General features: G+C 33.4%; 1 protein-coding gene across 13 annotated transcripts; it reads left to right on the top strand.

Moving 5' to 3' along the window:
• Nucleotides 1-3,389: 3,389 nt before the first annotated feature.
• LOC108339640 (uncharacterized) lies at nucleotides 3,390-6,806 on the top strand. 13 transcript variants are annotated; one of them, XR_008249196.1, is made up of 7 exons: nucleotides 3,390-4,153; nucleotides 4,813-4,939; nucleotides 5,057-5,124; nucleotides 5,238-5,443; nucleotides 5,614-5,733; nucleotides 5,999-6,059; nucleotides 6,456-6,806. XR_008249196.1 is itself a non-coding variant. In XM_052878501.1 (3 exons), exons 1-3 carry the CDS (start codon nucleotides 3,674-3,676, stop codon nucleotides 5,353-5,355), a joined length of 417 nt encoding a protein of 138 aa, XP_052734461.1. In that variant the 5' UTR covers nucleotides 3,390-3,673; the 3' UTR covers nucleotides 5,356-5,443. The 13 variants fall into 13 exon arrangements, 1 of the variants encoding a protein (XP_052734461.1); XR_008249194.1 differs by lacking the exon at nucleotides 3,390-4,153 and adding an exon at nucleotides 6,175-6,244 and having other exon boundaries at nucleotides 4,160-4,939; XR_008249193.1 differs by lacking the exon at nucleotides 3,390-4,153 and adding an exon at nucleotides 6,151-6,244 and having other exon boundaries at nucleotides 4,160-4,939.
• The last annotated feature ends 13,632 nt before the right edge of the window (nucleotides 6,807-20,438 follow it).

Below are 20,438 nucleotides of genomic sequence, written 5' to 3'. Positions count from 1 at the left end.
ATAATGGTACAATAGCTGATGGAACAATAGACTTAACGAAAGCAAATTTTGTTAGGATAGACTCTAACTTATGACTTTGATATCATGTTAGGAAGTGTAGACTTTAAGTCTAACTTAACTTCACAAAACTCACTTATAAGATGAAGTTTGCATACTTATATATTATGATATCGCCTTATCTTTAGTTGATTCGAGACTTTCCATACACCCCCTATAAGACCCGAGGAAATTGTTGTAGTTAGGGAATGAAGTGGTTATGAGACTTGAGAATTATTGTTTAGTAATTGGTGTGTAATGATTAATTAGAACACATGATTAGTATGTTGTTATTTTTTGTGAATGTGTGTGTGATGGTATCAATGTGTTTTGTTGGCTTGTTGATAGAAGGGTGAATTAGGATTGAATAAGTGTGGGTTCAGTTCTAGAGAGAAAGAAAGTTAATGTAAACTTTTGTTTTATTTGAATTTTAGGCCCAATGGTAAAAAGGTTTTTTTGCCTTTAATAAGTGGTGTAGAAATTAAGTTACGAGAAGGAAAAATAATAAAAGTAAAATTTGAATAATAAAAGAGAGATTTCATGGATTTTAAAATATTTAGTAGTTGTTGATATTTTAAAAAATAGATAAGAGAGAAAATTTTAATGGTTTTAGAGATAAAGTGAGATATTTTATTAAAACCCAAAAAGATAGAGATAGATTAAAAGAAGATAAAAAGGAGAAGGGAAACTAGGGGTATGCACATTAATTGTTCTCTATATCTAAACAAAATTGAGAGATAAGGGAGATAAAAGACATTTTTAGAAGAAAAGAGAAAACCTTAATACAAGGGAGGATTTGTGGTATTTTTGAAGTTAGATAAAACCCTAATATTGGCCAATGTATGAGGAAACTTACCATTCTTTGTTATATATTATGTATTCTTGAATTACTTGCATGAAAATTCTTGTTTGATATATGTGTAAATAATTATGATTATGAGTAAATGTTGTTATTGTTGGGTAAGGGTTTATGTGCGCATATGAAAATAAATTTTGGTAATATTTGTGATGCGTTTTTTCTATGAATGTATTATGTATGTTTTGTTCCCAATAGAGAGTTTGATGCTAATAGAGAACAAAGTTACGTTGCTTGGGAGTTTCCATGCAAATATATGTTGTAAGGGTGTGTTGATAATCATATGCGGTATAATTGGGTTTTATTGGGGTATAACATGTCAATGATTGGATTTGAATGATTCAAGTGATGTAATGCATGTATTAAGGTATGCTCATAAGGGTATGTGATGCTTGAATGCATGCATGAGGTTTTGTGAAAATTTTCCACGTCATTTAGGATTGTTACATGTATGTTTGAACACTTCAATTATGTTTAGGATGTGTTTTGATTCGAAAATAATCAACTATCATTAATTATAATCGATTATTTGCGCATTGGTTGTGAGTGAGTTTCGGGAATAATCGATTATTTGGGATGATAATCGATTATCCTTTTATGCATGATGAATTATGGTGATTTGCTGAGTAGAAACACTAAGATAATCGATTATCATTAGTGATAATCGATTATCATAGTGTATTTTGTGTACATGTGTATTTCAGGAATAATTAATTATCGCTTATGATAATCGATTATCCTAGAGTATTTTTACTAGAAATAATGCGTTTCGATGAAGATTGGACGTGGACCAAGCCTAAGGAGCCGTGAAATGTGATGATAATCTGAGAATGAGATTAATGGTTGTGTTTAGGTTCAATTTTGACTTGTGGTTGAGATTGAAACACGAGTGAGTGTTGGGATGTACTTGAGTATGTGATTGATGCGCATGAGAGTGGAGGATAAATCTACTTGTTGTACCTAGTAAATCCTGGTGCTATACGGATAAGTGTTTCCTTTTGCTTTGTGTGCATTGGAAGGGTTGTTCGGGTATTGAGCCTTCCTTGTGTGGGGGCAAAGGTGTCTTCCTTGTCCTTGTGTGAAAGGATTACATGTTTCTTAGCTGGATTGAGAGACTACTCGAATGTATCTGTGTGGGGAATCTACGTATGGGGTTGTAGGAAAGGCTACAGTTAGTGAGGTAGGATACATGAGTCTGACTGATTCTTTTCACTATTGTGTTATGGTACGGGGATGTTCATGATGTTGTTCATGATTGGGATAGTCATGATGGTGGTGTATCTATGATGATCATGGTATGTGAGATGCTCTAGGTGATGCTATGATGATAGCGATGTTACTATAATGGTTATAATAGGTAGTTAGCTTAGGCGGTAATAAGTGGCTAGACCAAGATTCTATGTGTGATATGTTAGTGATGACATCAAGGTTCAAGGGTCAAGGATCGAGGATTGAAGATCAAGGATCAAGAATTGAGTAATTCCTTATGATGTTACAAGATTAGGAATTTTGTTATTATTGTTGGGTATGGGGTGGTTTGTGGTTGATATATTCAATGTGTTTATATCTTATTATTATTATTAAGATTGTTTTATAGGTAGCTTACCCTATACGTGTTTGTGTTTGTGTGTTGTGAATGATATTATCGGTGATGATCGTATAATATGTTATATATGAGTAAATGATGTTGGAGATGATGTTGAGACATGATATATTCGAGAGATGACACGAAACAAACTTGGAAATTTTATTTAAAGTTATTGCAATTGAGTTTTAAGACAATGTATTTGGCATTGTTTTATTTCCTTCGTTATTTTCATTCATTTAAATAATGCAATTGGACTAGTGTTTTGGATTTATTATCTTTTTGAATAAAATTATGCAGGCTTAAATATCATGTTTTTTAAAATACATTTTCCTGCTTTGTTAAAGTTTGAAATTTACTGGTTCTAGAATAACCCGTGAAACCTTGGAAATTGGAGTGTTACCCTATATCGGGGCTCTGTCAGACTAGTCATTAATGTCTAATTCTATGCACAAGATGTATATACCTTGACGTGAGGGGTGTTGGAAGTCTCTCATCGAATTTGATGTTTGTTGGGTCTATTGTTCAAATCCCTATCAAACGACTATCGAATTAACCATTAATGGCTAGTCCTACGTCGACTAGGGATAAGACGATTTCATAGCATAAAAGTATAAACCTCACCTTAACATGGTATCAAAGTCATAAGTTAGAGCCTATCACTACTACAAAATCGCTCATAGATAACGCTCAATAGATAGTGTTTTTTAAATAAGCGCTATCTATACATATGTAAAACAATAGATAGCGCTTATTTAAAAAAGCGCTATCTATACCTATGACAATAGCATTTTTTTTAAAAAAGCGTTGTCTATAGATAATTAATATTATTTTTAAAATTCATAATTTAAAAAAATCTAATAAATAGCGTTTTTTAAACACGCTATCTATTATATACTTGAAAATGTTTTAGAAAGAGGTTCACGGTTCCCCTTGTCAGCGTGCTTCTTTTACGTTTCTTCTTCAAGCTTCTTCTTACCTTCCTAAATTTTCAGTTTCACTTATTCATGAAACCCACTACGCCCAAACTTAACTTTCAATTTGCCCCCATATTTCAAATCGAATCGTACTTGCCTCCAAATTTCACTTCGTGCCTACCCTAAAACTTTTCACCCATTCACTTCTTTCTCTCGTTTCTTGTTTTTCAAAATCTCTCCTTCTTTTCCCTCCTTATTTTTTCAGCAGTAACTCTGAAAATGCCTTTCTTGTGCATCCTTCGTCTGAATCCGACGTTTCCCTCCTTCTCTTTTCTCCTTCGTCGTGAGCGAAACCAACCACAAGTAAAACCTGTCATCGTCGGGACCCAACCCGCTAGTGAGCCTGCCGTCGTGATGCTGCCATCATTGACGGAGGTTGCTCCTGCACCGGTCAGCCACATTTGTTGCCTTGTTGGGTTGAAGGGGCCATTTTCCCCAATTTCTTCACCAGTTGCGTTTCTCATAACATAAATCTGAGTGGGGTGTTCAGATTTTCTCTGATCCCTACCCATTCACGTTTCTGTCCTTGATAGGAATTAAATTGGTATTTACTCAATAATAGTTAAAGATCAAATTAGACTATGATATAATACCTCTGTGATGGAATCCAGACACTTCCGTGCTATCGACACATTGTCTCTGCTTTAATCGCTGATTGTTTCGATTTTTCACCCTTTCCATCCGAAACATCAAGCTGAGGTTACTAACTTCATTCATTCCTCTTATTATTTTTTTAATACTTTTTTGTAGGGTTTTAAGCTTTTTCTCCTTTCACGATTTTGATAACTTGCTCTACTTCTAGGGTTTTTGAAAGGACTCATTGTCATTGAAACAGTCATGCCTCGATACATATAAAATTGTGGATTCCTTTATATTTCAATTTTCATGAATCCACGATATTAATTTTTTCTTGACCAGTTTTGCATTGCAGGTATGACTTTGTGGATTCTCTGATTTTGGGTGATATATAATGTTTTTATTGGTGATTTTTGAGTGTAAACGGGTTTAAGATGATTTAATATGTGAATTTGTGGATATTTTATTTAGAAAAAGATGATTTTAATGTTGATTCAAAACCACTTTGCAATTTCATGTAATCTAGTAGAAGTAGCAACAAAGGTATACTCTCACATTTTAAACTTAGAATTGAAATTTGTACTTATGTTTTTTCTGTAAATTCAGAGTACTTATTTTTCCACTGAAAATTGGCTCTGGCACTGTGAGTTTTTTCTCATTTGTAGTCCCAAAATTGACTTGGCATGCTTTTTCTGTAAGCTTTGATTATGTAATTACTACTCTGTATAAATAACGAATTCTGCCAAAGTTCAATGGCTCATTGATTTGAATTCCATTGCAAGATTTATTTGAGAAGAAAGAAATGTGGCCTTGTGAAGCTTGTGGGTTGAACTTTCCTTATAAGATGTACAAGAAGAAAAAAGATTTAAGGGTCGGGAGCCAATTCCTATGTAGAACATAAAAGAGTTTGTATATCATTTTTTTCTCATAGATTGTATTTAGTTCTGGAACTAAAACATCATAATTCAAGTTCTATACTTGTTTAGATTTTTTTTTTCCAGTCTCTAAAATCACTTTGTTTTTCAGTTAACAAAATCAAAGCATTATTGTGGCATATGCAAGAAAGTTTGGGATCTTCAGATAGTGGAAGTTGGGTAAGTAGCTAAATCTTGTTAACTAATTAAGGTTACTCTGTTATGCTCAAAAGACTATATTGGTTAATATTAACCTTTTCCTTTTACCTTTGCGGATGTCCCCTCCAAATTAGGTGCACTGTGACAGATGGAGAGGAGTGTGAGTGCATGCAGAATGTGACAAAAATTTTAGCAACCTTTTCAAGGTTTACCCATTACTTGATATTTTGTCTCTTTGGAGGAAGAGGGTAGAGGACCAGAAGAACATTGGAAGAAGTTGTTAGAAGGGATGTCACGGGGAATAATTCTCTAAGGATTTGTTTTTTGACTGTACCCAATGGTATCATGTAATCCATATAGTTGACATAGTTTAATGAATTAAGAATTTTGTTGTTGTTTTCAGCTTAATAGTATGGCATTTTAGCATTATGATAAACTGGAAAAAAGGAATTTTACAATTCTTTCATGATGAATCAACCATTGATAAAATATAATTCATTTTCTTTTAAGACTAGTTGCTTCCATTTTTATAATCTAGAGCTGGAACAAGTGGAGTAAGATCTAGATTTCATAATGTTGTCTCGCCAATTCAAAGCTACTGCTATGGAGCTTATTTATGTTTTGGAGCTGGTAAAGCTTTTACCTTCAGCACTTAACATTTACTGAAAATATAGAATTTTGATTTGAGTATTTAGCTCTAGAAAACCTAGGATAATATAAATATTAGTTGAATATTACCATTTCAGTCTATGCTTGCCTAAAATATTTTGGGTTATTCATGTTAACTTTTGTTTTATAGTTATATGTATAAACTATTAATTTTAATATTTTGGGATTGTCATCTTTTTGTGTTGCATTTGTATTTAATTACTAAAAATTCCTTGCTTGTTTGTAGAAACAAAGAACTGGTTGAAGGGTTGCAATTAAGGGTCACCTTATGAGTGGCAAGTTTACAGGTGAGTAATCTTCCTTTTGTGTTTGAACATGATTATTAAGAAAGTATACTTTTAGCTTCAATTGATCTAATGATACTTATGTAGTTCTCAGTTTTATATTTTTTATATTGGAAAGTACTTTGAATGGCTATTATGGAATCCCTTGGGTTCATTATAAGGGCTGGCAAGGAGAATTTTACATTTTGGTAAGATATATATAGTCATCGTCACAACAGCTTCATGTTACTTTCTAGTTATATATTTATGATTTAATTGTCTTTTTTCTCTTAATAATTAGAAAAGTACTTAATACGGTGTATTTTCTGGTAAATGGTAACAACTATTTGAAATTCTGTAATGCTTCTATGCCATTTCGAATTGATACATAACATGTTTGACCATACTTATTTTCTGCAGGTTAATTCTATATGGATGGTAAGATTTGGGGAGTTGAAGGGAGTAGGGGCAATGATTGAACAAGTTAAAGGGTTTTCGTATTCAGTTTTTTCTCTTCATGGTGCAAGCCCTTTCCTTCCAACAACAGATGGTGATGTGCAAGAGAAGCATAATGAATCAATAACAACTATTTAGAAGAGCAAGAAGTCATGGTGGAGAGTTTTGAAATATTAGTGTATTAGTAGTTATGAACATTCTTTTAGATACTTTTCTATTTTTCATATTTTTCTTAATATTTTATATTTTTTTTGTATATAATAGAACCAATAAATTTGTATATAATAAAACCAATATTTTATATTATCTTTTGAATTTTTATTTTTTGAAATATTTTATTAAAAAATTATTTTTTTTAAAAAAATTTAGACTAATAGATAGCGTTTGTTTAAACAAGCGTTATTTATTGTCGGACATAATAGATAGTGTTTTTTTTTAAAAAGCACTATCTATTCTGTCTGACAATAGATAGCGCTTGTTTAAATAAGCGCTATCTATTGTCAGACACCAATAAATAGCGTTTTTTTTTAAGCGCTATCTATTAATAGATAGCGCTTTTTTCGAAGCGCTATTAATAGATAGCGTTATCATAGATAGCGCTTAAAACGCGTTATTTATGATAAAAAAAACACTATCTATGTACTTTTTTTTAGTAGTGTATCTTAACAAAATTTATTATTTTTTGGGTTAATTTTTCTACTCGTTATTGAATTGCTATTGGACCATTCATTGAATCACTCATATGTCTAATTCTACACACAAGATATATATATATATATCTTGACACGAGAGATGTTAAAAATTTTATATCAAACGGTACATGGATTACCAAATTACCAAATGCATTTCAGTTTGGAGACGAAGATGCCAAATGGGTTAGTGGCACCTCCCATGGTGACATATACAAGGAGCAATTAAAAAACAGATTCCCACGCCCATTCAACGTGATCTTGTGCAAAAAGAAGGGAGAATGGAGGAAAGGTGGTGAAGAGAGAATGGAGGGAGAGAGGCAGATATGAAGGAACGACCATTCCAGAACAACTTATAAAACACCATCCAGATACATAGTGTAGGAAGAAACACTTTATGCGTGACATGTAAAGTCCTTTAACAGAGGGGTAGGAGGTGCATGTATGAAATGCAGAGGAAGGAGGTGCCACACAAGGACGAAATAAACCCAAGCCCACTTTCTTGATTAAAGGACTACTAAAAATGTTCTTTAACTCATACTGTTCTTTAACAACTACAAATTCCAATTTTAATGGTGGAGATAACATTGTTAAGATTAATTATTTATTTTAAAACTTGAAATTCTAATAACTTTTTTTTTTCTCAAAAAATAAAAATTTTTGACGGACTGGAGGAAAAAGATATCTTTAAACTGCTATACGAGATGACACACCCACAATATAGCACATTCTGTCAATTCTAATTGCTTTCTAAGTTTCGTGAGTTTGGGAATAGTCAGCTTCTTCCCTAAGTCTGAAATTTGATAATCATCACATCCCTTCCACATGAATTTCTCACACACCATATGAATTCATCTTTCTAGTCACTTCACCTATCACTGAATTACGGATAATATCTTCAAATGGATGAAAATAAATATGAACCTCTACGTTAATAAAAATAACAAGTTAAAAATAATATAAAAAAAATCATAAATTTATTATTTTAAAATTTTAGTTTAAAATGGTATTATTTCCTTTTCTTATTCATAGGTTGAACTCAAATTAGTTTATAAAAATTTTCAGCATTGATTCCTATAACTATTTTCTTACCTGGAAGTTACTTTCAATTGTGTAATGAATTTTAGTGATCATATACACCTGTCAAAATATGAAAAGTTCACTTGTAATGTTTTACACTTCTTTAACAATCACTGAACCATGGAGAATACGGTTGAAATATATGATTCACATGTTAACAATTAAGAATCAATACAATTAATATGTATTAAACTCTTTAATCATATCAGTTCCCAATATTCCTATAAAGTAGAGTGGAAGCGTACCTGAAAAATTAAACATGGAGTAAGTCTCTAATCTTCCCTATGTAGAGTATCTAGTTCCTTTTGGATTTTCTCTTCTTATATAGATAAAGAGAAAGAAATATGAATGATAGGATATGTTCACAGATGGGGACCATGACCCTTTAGGTAATCTAACGATTATTTTTCTTTAGTTTCAATAATTATAATTTGACTCATTCAACAAATTAAAATTATTGTTGGTCTCTACATAATATACCTTTTATGACAAATATACCCTTAACCATATTTACTCAATTAGATCACTTTATAAAGTTGGCTAATAAAATATAATGATCCTAACATATTTAATAATTACTTATATATATATATATATATATATATATATATATATATATATATATATATATATATCCATATAAATTCTTACAAATGTGTTAGACTTTATGAGTTCAAAATTGCCATTATATACCTTGAGTATATCCAAAAGTCTCGTCCATTGATTATATTCGCATGTAGAATCAAAGCAGTTTTCATTGCATCAATCGAAATAAAACTTGACAATGATCACTAATATTGACAAAACCAAATGACATGGATTCATCATTAAATGTGTAGCATGAAAATCACGTGAAGGTGACATATACACATTTATTTTCAACTGGTCCTAACTTTATCTTAATGAGATCAACATAATAACCTTATCATATAGAATGTAATATCCTAATAATAAATCATATATTTATTAAACCAATATGTCGAAGAACAATGTATGCATACATTAAACCAAACATAGAATACAAATACAAAAGTGACTAACTCCCATTAAACCAAAGATTCCTCAAAATCTAAAACACCCATGTGAGCAACATGCTCATGAAAGATCTTGAGTGTAATTCCCTTAGTAAGAGGATCTGCTAACATGCAGTTTGTCTTTAAGTGCTCTGTAGAAATCTATCCATTCTCTACTCTTTCTTTCAGAACCAGGAACTTGATGTCAATGTGCTTTGACTTGTTCGAGTTCCTATTGTTGTTAGAATACATTACAGCTGATTTGTTGTCACAATATAACTTGAGTGGTCTTTCAATTCCTTCTATAATGTGTAGCCCTGTGACAAAGTTTCTTAGTCATATTCCTTGATTTCATGCCTCATAGGATGTTATAACTTTTGTAGCCATAGTGGATGAAGCCGTAAGGGTTTGTTTAGCATTACGCCAAGAAACTGCGCCACCATCCAACATGAAAATGTAACTCAAAGCGGATCTCAAACTATCTTTACATCTTGCAAAATCTGAGTCAGAATATTCAATGATCTCTAACTGGTCTGATCTCTTGTAGGTGAGCATATAATCCTTTGTTTTCTATAAATACCTCATAAATCTTTTTACTGTTTTCCAATGATCCATTCCTGGACTGCTTAAATATCTACCTAAAACCCCAACTATGTAGGCTATATCCGAATGGGTACATACTTGGGCATACATTAGACTCCATACTACTACAACATAGGGAATCTTCTACATTTCATGAATTTCTATATTTCTTATTGGACATTGATTGAGACTAAACTTGTCTCCCTTAGCGACTAAATTATCTCTTGCTTTACAATCTGGCATACCAAACCTTTTAAGCACCTTATCGACGTAATTCCCCTATGATAATCTTAGAATACCTCGAGATCAATCTCGGTGTATCTGAATTCCTAATATAAATGAAGTGTCACCAAGACCTTTCATTTTAAAATTTCTAGATAGAAATCTCCTGATTTCGTGCAACATGTCTACATTGTTGGTAGTAAGTAGTATGTCATCAACACACAAGACCAGGAAATATCCTAATTTTTCGAAATGAACACAAATATCCTAATTTGTCTAAATAGGAAACTGAGACCAGACTTCGTCTAAATGACGACACAACAAAAGTGTCTTTCAAATCCAAATAGAAACCGATGCACAATAACAACCTAAAATGCCCTATAGATTCACCTCTACCGATTTTCCATCTCCAACATACATCCATCTTTCAGAATCAATTGGTTTTCGGTAGCTTATACATCCCTTCATTGAAACACTAATGTTAGTATTTGCACCAGAATCTAACCACCGAGTGTTTATCGGTACTTAAGCTAAATTGACCTTAGAATAGACCAAAGCAAGACTATGCCTAAAGCTCATTCGATCAAGGACTATCTTCATGTTTTCGTTTTAGTCTTTAAAGAAATTCGCAGATATTGAAGCAATCGTAACTGTATTTAAACATAAGAGAAATAGAGGAATTAAGTTTAGACCGTAAAATTCATAATTTTATAAATATAATTCAAATAATCATCTATCTCATCTCAAGACACTTAATGCCCCATCAATATCAAGTCTTTAGACATTAATATTAACTGGTGGAGGTATCTTGGTGTAATGATCAACACTGATAATAAGAACATGTCCAATAACAAACCTATCTTTGTATTGATTTTTTTATTGACATGTAAACCCTTATAATTATCACACATTATCATCACAGGTGCGTATACAATCCGGTCAAATATTAATCTTGCTTTGGACCGACCAATACTTGCATGGATTTACATACACACGAACATTCATAATTTCTCTATGAACTACTCTAGATAAAAAAAAAAAACTCACCTTGGTGATTTCTTAATTATGAACAGCTCATTAAAAAATTATAAACAAGACCAAATTGAATTTTATTTATTCCTAATTAATTATTAATTTTACTTTTATTTATTCTTAATTAATAATTTATTTTATTTTATTTTAAATTTTAATTAAAAAAATTCATAAAAGTCCAAAAACAGATCTGCTTAGATGCAAGTCCATATCTAATCACCCAAATTGGATTTGCGCTAGATTGGGCATGGGCCACTACCCACAAGCCACGAGTTGTCATTGGTGACAACGTCCATGAATGAGAGAGCTTCGCAACTAGATCTGTCATCGCTAGCCACTGCACCAGAGAACGAGAGAAGCTTGTCCATGGTAAAACGAAGAAGAAGAAGCGTGACTTCTTCATAAACGACGAACACGAGCAGCCCGTGAGCCCACCACGACAACACGTATTCTACAGATCCATTCACCACCATGGGTTGTGCCTCTACCGTTGTGTCGGACCGAGCGACTGCTACCACTACGTTGCAAGCTAAAGACGAAGGCAGAAAAGAGAAACAACGAACCAGAACCATGGCAGAAGTGAGGGAAGAGAATCACGAACCACCTAGACCTGCAAGAAAAACACACCAGCTACGACGAATCTACTACAACGTTGTAGAGACCTAGCGTCCAATGTCCATGGAAAACAAACCAATGGTGGCCCATAAAGCAACCGACCATGGCTAGTTGTTTCGAGACCCACGTGAGAGAAACAACGAGAGACTGAATGTGAAAAACAAATTGTGGATTTCCCAAATTTATGGTTTCTCCAGTTTTAGATAAGGGTTTTTTTTATTGAGGTTCCTTCACGGTGGCACCATAAAAGAAGGACACTCGAAAATTGGAGATTTTACTTAGGGTTCCAAAATTGGGACTTTTCCCAAATTAGGGTTTCTTAACAAATGTAATCAGGATTTTCAGATATTACAAAAGAAAATACTTTATTGGATTTTAATTTCCTTTTTTTTAATCAAACTAGAATCAATGCATAGAAATTGATTACAGATACACAATTCATAATCAATTAAAAAATCCCAAATTTGGTTCGCGCTATTTAATCATAAATTAACATTAACATGCTTTGATACCAATTGTTGGAATTTATGATTCACAGGATAACAATTAAGATCAATAAACCAATACAATTGATATGCAAAAACCCTTTAATGAGAGAAGCTCCCAATATCCCTATAACAGTAGAGCAGAAACATACTTGAAAGATTAGACATTGAGAATAATTAATGAACAACTTGAATGAGTCTCTAATATTCCATTTGTAGAGCACCTTTAGTTTCCTCTAGATTTTCTCTTCTGAGGGGATAAAGAGAAAGAAACAAGAATGATCCGATGTGCTCACAAATAGGGACCATGACCCTTTATGTATAAAGATTTAAAAAGATGAAAACAATGATAATGAAAATAAGTTGATTTCACTACTTTTTAAAAATAGTATTCATCATTGGTTATCTAAAGATTGTTTTTCAATTAATTATTGTCTTAGATTTTCAAATTAATCAATGTAAATTCTTAATTAATTTGTTTTCATTCTTACTCTTAACTAAAGTACATTCTCAATTAAAAGAAAGAACTTTGTAGATTAATCATAATAAATTTAACCAAAGTATATTCTCAATTAAATATTACTATGTATATTCTTTTACCTCTTATATCAAGTAAAAAGTTAATTAACCTAAGTACATTATTGAGTAATTCTTGCGAAATTTTTTATCACTAATCAAAGTACAATCTCAATTGGTAGTAAAAACTCATTCAATCACATGAAAGTTTCTAAATTTAATCAAAGTAAGTTCTCAATTAAAATTAAAAACCATTGGTATCATATGATTGATATATTATGTAGATTTAACACCATGCTTACTTACTATAATGTAAAAACCATTACTTTACTTTATTAAGAAGCAAAAGACATAGAAAAAAATAAATCACAACAAGAATAAAAAAACAAAGAAATTTATTCATCTAACCTCAAAATCCAGTGAAGAAATTATAGTAGAACCAACCCAAGAGGCTTGACACTCCATGGAATGTTGAAATAACATGAAAAATATAAGAAGAGAGGGTGAAGAACATGAGAGAAGAAAGATAAGACAAAATTTGAACCCCGTAAAAGATTCCTAAGCTCATATAATGTATTTCCCTCAATCTCTTTATATAGGAATTAGTCTGGCTTTACTTTAGGCTTTTCCATTATTATAATCTCCTTTCTAATAGTGTAATCTCCTCCAATTATCTTCTAAATAATCCAATATCTTCAAGATATATTTGATTGTTGTAGAGATCTAAAATATTTGAGAAGATCTTTTCTAGATTCAAAATGATTTGACAAATATTATCTTTTGATATTTACTAATATAGTTAAATAAGATAATTATTTAACAATATCAAAGAAAATATCTTAAGATATATTTTCCCCAAATTATCTTTTAGCATAAACATTTATTAATTATCAAAGTCATTTTTGTAGAAAAAATAGAGAAAATCGCAAGGTTCAAATTTTGTTGTTTGTTCCTTCTTCCTGACTTATCCAATTTTCTTCATTTTTTTATGCTTTTCTTGCCTTCTTCATGCAATATTTGGCTTGACTTCTTATGGTTTTGATTATTTGTTATTCTTGGATTTATCTTTAAGGTTGCATAAAACTTTAACCAATTTATTTTCATACCTCAATAAATTCAACTTAGCTATAACTGCACTAACACACCTCAAAATATCCAAAGAATATTTATGCAACTAAAAAACTATTTTTATCATGTTTTTGTATCTCATGCTCAATAAACCCAATTATAAAAAATTATAATTAAAATATTATTTTAAAGTACAAAAACCAATTATGAATCCAATATTAAAGACTAAATGAAGGCATAAATATGCATTCATCACTTTACATCACCAATAACTAAAATGTGTAAACAAATGAAAATTTTATGGTTGATAGTGGCAATAGGGAGATATTGTGGATGCATTTTTTTTTGCATACATGTCACCCACAATTGGTTATGCTTCAAAAAGGAACACATAGTTGATCATGTTGGATATATGCTTCTTTTTCCTTTTTGTAATGGAATGTGATGATTTTGTTTGGTTTTTTCAGTTCTTTACATGACGAATTGTATGGATGGGAAATGATTGAAATATAATTTGAAATTATAAAAAATTAAAACCAAAGTATTGGTTTGCATGAAGATCATAAAATCATGGTTTAGTTAGTTAGGCATACTCTCATCGAGTGCATCTTTAGTCCACCCTTCATTATTTATAACAAGGTTAATACTAGGGAACTATGTCCTATACAATATATTTATGTATATGTATATGTGTACATATGTGTGTTTATGTGAAAAATAAGTCAAAACATAAGAAGAGAGAGGGATGCGGTTGAATAGTGTTTTAAAACTTTATAATTTTTGTAATCTATCGTCTAATAGAAAGCAGTCAAACAATAATTTAAGGTTGATAGATAATCTCTCAAATATGTTTCTTAAGATGACTTTGTAAACCTCTCATTTTTCTTCTTTAAATTTGGTATAATAATATGCAATGAAAAAGGATAAGAGAAAGAAAGATTTAATCTTTGATTTTTATATTGGTTTGCATGAAAATGCATACTACGTTCAATTTCCAATGAACTATTCAAATTTCCCTTTGTATACAATTGTTGTTAGTTCAAATTGAATGTTATTTTGAACACACCCATAAATGACCAAAAATCTAAATGTTATTTAAACACTCAATCACTCTTGGCTAAAATTTTTAGGTATTGTTTAGAGTACAACCACTACTAGATAATGTTAAAAAAATGATGACTTTGTTAAATAAAAAAGGGAGAAGTGAATTAGTTTTAAATTTTTTTTATTAAAATAATTCCTTTCTTTAAAAATAGCATACAATTAACTTGAAAATATTATGAATACAAGAATAAGAAAGCAATGTAAAGCGAGAAATAAAGATAGATACAGTAGAGTCGAGAATTTATACCGGTTTAGATTCAATCAATCCTACAATTAGTTTTGAGTTTTTCTTCCTTAAAAAAATATTCCACCATTAATAAAATGTTTGTATAACGCAAGAAATAATTACAATACGAAACACAAAAAGAAACTCTTGACTCACTCAAAAGGATATCACAACCAAGAGTGTTAGTGTGGGAAGACTTATCAGAGAGTTATGTAGAGATGTTTAATGAAAGGTAGAGAGAGCATATAAAATGAGAGAACTGAGATATATTCTCATTCAAAGAGTATTGCCTTATATAAGGCACAGTACATAGGTAACGTAAAACCAAAAGGCTAACGAACTAACTTTATTATGACAGTTATATATAAGTTTGGATTATCACAACACTTCCCCATAATCCAAACTCATCAGGCTTCTAACACCAATCAATTTTCTCAATTGTTCAAATCTGCTTTGCCTTAAGGCTTTGGTAAATATGTCTGCAACCTGCTCTTCAGTAGAACAATGCACCAACTTCAACTTCCCTTTGCTGACCCGATGTCTTAGGTAGTGAAATATAGTCTCTATGTGTTTGCTTCTACCGTGAGAGACTGGATTCTTCGAGAAACTATAATGGTCGATTTGTTGTCCACTAATAGTTGTACTGGTTTCTTGTATTCAACCTTCAAGTCATCAAGAATAGCTTCCAACCAAGCGCTTGGACATGCTGTTTCAGCTGAGGCAATGTACTCCGCTTCACATGAATAAAGCGCTACTACGTTTTGCTTCCTAGAGCACCAAGAGATTGATGCTCCTCCATACTTGAACAAGTAACCATGCGTGCTTTTCCTCTCCACCTGATCACCACACCAATCTGAATTACTCTAGGCCTCCAACACTCTATCCATACTGCTGGATCCTTTGGAAAGAACAATCCAAACTCTATTGTTGCTTTCAAGTACCGCCGGATGTGATTGGTTGTAATGAGGTGAGTATGTCTTGGATCACTCATAAATATACTTATCAATCCAACTACAAAGTTGATGTCTGGTCTATTATTACACAAAAATCTGAGTGACCCTACTATATGCTTGAAAAGAGTTGCATCCACCTTTCTCTCTTCTTCCAAGTTAGATAGCTTTAAGTTTGCCATAATCGGAACTACGGTGTTGTTGTAGTTTAACATGTTGAATCTTTTCAAGACTTCATTAACATATCTTCTTTGACGAATCAAAATCCCATCTGCTCTATACACAAACTCTAGTCCGAGGAAGTAACTCAATTGACCAAGATCGGTCATATCATATTCTTCTTTCATGCGTCTTTTAAACTCTGCAATCTCTTCTTCAAAATCACCTGTTATAAGAAGATCATCAACATATAGACATATCAGCAATGTGCTTTGTTGTCCGAATCACTTTACATATACTCCAAATTCTACTAGACATTTCTAAAATCCCATTCTTAGAAGCAATGCATTTATGTGGTTGTTCCAGGCCCGAGGTGCTTGTCTAAGTCCATACAAGGCCTTGTGTAGCCTGTATACCTTTTGTTCTTCACCTTTCTTCACAAAACCAGGTGGCTGTTTCACAAACACTTCTTCCTCTAGTGGACCGTTCAAAAACGCTGACTTTACATCCATTTGATGGATTTTCCAATCTCTCAGGTTTGCAACAACAACAACCATTCTCACGGTTTCTAGTCTTTCAACAAGTGCAAAGACATCAGTAAAGTCTATTCTAGGCTTTTGCAAAAAGCCTTTTGCTACCAGCCTAGCCTTCAACTTTGCAACACTTCCATCTGGTTTATACTTTGTTTTGAATACCCATTTAACCTCAATAGCCTGTTTATGCTGAGGCAGCTCTACCATCTCCCATATTCTATTCTTCTCTATTGCTTTCAGCTCCTCCAACATAGCCTCCTTCCATTCTTTAATATCAACAGCTTGTTCCCATGAGAGTGTTTCAACATCGGCAAGAAAGGCATAATGGACAATGTCACCTGAATCTGCAATTTCATTGTCCATTAACACCTTATGACTTGCAAGCCTTGTTGAGGGGAATTGAGCTCTTTGTGACCTTCTGTTATTAGTTTCTACATTAGCAACGACCCATTCAACATCATCAATCTTTTTTTCTTCTAACCAGCTAGACACAACCACATCTGGTTTCAAGCTTGCTTCTGCCTTCGCCCAATCAAATGTTACAGCTTCATCTACTAATACGTCTCGGCTAATTACAAATTGTTTCTTTTCCAGATCATACAATCTGCAGGCACCTGTCGGATGATAGCGTACCAGAATCAAGACTACACTCTTATCATCCAATTTTCTCCTCCTTTCATCAGACACATGTTTGCAGCAGACTGAACCAAATATTCTAAAATGACTTGCGGATGGCTTGAGTCCTGTCCAAGCCTCTTCTGGTGTTGAATTTTGCAGTGCTTTAGTTGGACTTTTATTGAGCAGATATGCAGTCGTGGAGACAGCCTCTCCCCATAGGTATCGTGGCAAACTCTTCCCTTTAATCATGCATCTCGTCATGTCCAGCAAAGTTATGTTTCTTCTCTCGGTGAGGCCATGGTGCTAGGGTTTGTAGGGAGCTATTACCTCATGCATAATTCCCTTGTGTTGACAGAATTTGTCCATCTCTCCCGAGTTGAATTCTCCACCACCATCAATTCTAAAGACTTTAATCTGCAGTGTTTTTTCTCTCTCTACCATGGGACAAAATTTAAGAAAGTGTGAGTATATTTCCTTCTTTTCTTTAAGCAAGTAAATCCACATTTTTCTAGTATATTCATCTACAAAAAGTAGGAAGTATTTGTTACCTCCAAGTGTTTGCACATCAAGGGGTCCACATACGTCAGAATAAACCACTTCCATAGGCTGCTTGGCTCTTTTGATGATGGCTTTCTTGAATTCTTTTCTGGTTTTCTTCCCAATGGCACAACCTTCACAAATCTTGTGTGGTGCAACAATTGTAGGAACATCTTTCACCAAGTCTTTATCTCTCAACTGACCTAGACTTCTGAAGTTCAAATGTTCATAGCGATAGTGCCATAACCACCCATCTTTTCTAGTATCTGTCGCAGCTAGGCACTGAATAGCAGTGGCATTCAGATTCACCTTAAAGATTGAGTTCCAAGCAAGAGGAGCTTTGAGCACCAACTGTTGCCTTTCATCAAACACTTCGATGTGTCTTTGCTACATCTTCATAGTGTAACCTTTCTCCAGGAGCTATCCAAGACTCAGTAAATTGATTTTCATCGTCGGGACATACAGAACATTGTGCATGTATGCGGTTCTTCCATCTTTGCGTGTAATTAGCACCTTGCCTGAGCCTTCAGCCTGGATGACGCTGTTATCTGCCAACCGAACGGTACTCTTCATACTTGTATCTAAGTCCAACATCCAGTCTCTTTTACCTGTCATATGATTGGAACACCTCGTGTCCAAATAACAAGATGACTCATCATCTGCATGGCTCGTTTCACTGACAAGTGACACGTGCTCTGCTAACTCTTCACGCTTGTCCAACGCAGAGTTCCCTCTTTCGCTTGACAGTAGCACCCGTTCGATTTTTTCGTTAATACCCGTTCGGTCAAAACATAATAGCCGTCCGGTTTCTTCATTGACACCCGCTTGGATTAAGAACACCTTTCCCTAGAAATCGTTCGGTTTAAAGACAGAAACCGTTCAGTTTCTTCACAATCCATAGCATCTGAAGATCGTTTGATTTCTTCATCATCTACAACACTTGAAGACCGTTTAGCTTCTTCACCAACTTTACAAGAAGACCGTTCGGTTTCTCCATCATCTACATCCGTTCGATCAAAAAGTGACGACCGTTCGGTTTCTCCATTATCTACATCCATTCGGTCGAAACGTGATGACTGTTCGGTTGTGCACATCAAAATAACATGGTCAAACTCCGAATCGCATTCGTCTTGAACAAGATTCGTTGCCTCATAATTCTTGGTGTTCTTCGCCGCTTCGTTGTGCCAGCATTTCGCAGAGTAATGCCCAAACTTGTTGCAGTGTAACATTGAACATTTTTCTTGTTGAAATTCTTTCTACCTCTGCTGCTCGACTATCTTCCACCTCTTTTGTTTCCCTCTTTTTGTTCACAGTCGTTAACCTCCGTGTGTTGAAAAGAGGAGTTTACATTTCTGGCTTGCAGCGCTTGGTTCGTGCTCTGTGTAGCACTCTTCTCTGTAGTCTTTCTCTCGATCAAACGTTGCTCATGCGCTGCAAGAGAGTTTTGTAGTTCTTTCACTCTCATCATTTCTAGGTCTTTGCTTTCTTCTATAGCCACAACGATGTGGTCATACTGGGATGTCAGCGTTCTCAAAATTTTCTCGACAATCTTCTTATCTTTAACAATCGTATCACAAGCCTACGTTGCATTTACCACGATCTGAACCTTTCCAACATATTCTTCAATCGTTTCTTGCTCTCCCATACTCAAGAGCTCATATTTCCTTTCTAGGGATTGTAATCTGATCTTCTTAACTTTTCCAGAATTTCCATATCCCTCTTGCAGTATGTCCCAAACTTCCTTGGTCGTGACTACTTTCGATACCTTTTGAAAAATCACCGTAGAGACGCGCTGATGCAACAACATACGTGCCTTGTAGTCTAGTTTCTTGTTTTCTTTATAGGTTTTCTTCACTTCTTCCGAATCCCCCTTTGAAGGTTCTTGAAAACCTTTTTGGACAACATCATCGACTTCTTGGAAACCCAAGATGGCATCCATCTTCACACACCAATCATCATAGTTCTTACCATCGAACACCAGTAAGTTGCTTTGAATCATCCCTGCCATCACTTCTCCACGTAACTCTTATTTATTCGACTTCTTGAACGTTAAGACTCCACCAAGTTTCAAAACCTGTTGCTCCTGATACCACTATTAGTGCGGGAAGACTTATTAGAGAGTTATGCAGAGATGTTTAGAGAAAGGTAGAGAGAGCACATAAAATGAGAGAACTGAGATATATTCTCATTCAAAGAGTATTGCCTTATATAAGGCACAATACATAGGTAACGTAAAACCAAAAGGCTAACGAACTAACTATATTATGACAGTTATATATAAGTTTGGATTATCACAACAAAGAGGATATTAAACCTTTATCTTCAAGAGAATATATGCTTTATCAACTCAAGTTGCAAGCTAACAATAAAGCAACGCTAATCTCAAACGATAAGAACAAAGACGAAAAGAGTTTACCAATCACAATGGAAGCTTGGACTTAAAAATTTAGTACAACCTGTTAAATTTGGTAAACCTTGAAAGAACTAGAAAATTGTGTGATTAACCCGAGAAATTTTA

The sequence above is a fragment of the Vigna angularis genome, chromosome 5, assembly GCF_016808095.1.
Source record: "Vigna angularis cultivar LongXiaoDou No.4 chromosome 5, ASM1680809v1, whole genome shotgun sequence".
Lineage (NCBI taxonomy): Eukaryota > Viridiplantae > Streptophyta > Magnoliopsida > Fabales > Fabaceae > Vigna > Vigna angularis.
This window is presented reverse-complemented; position numbering and strand designations above follow the sequence as displayed.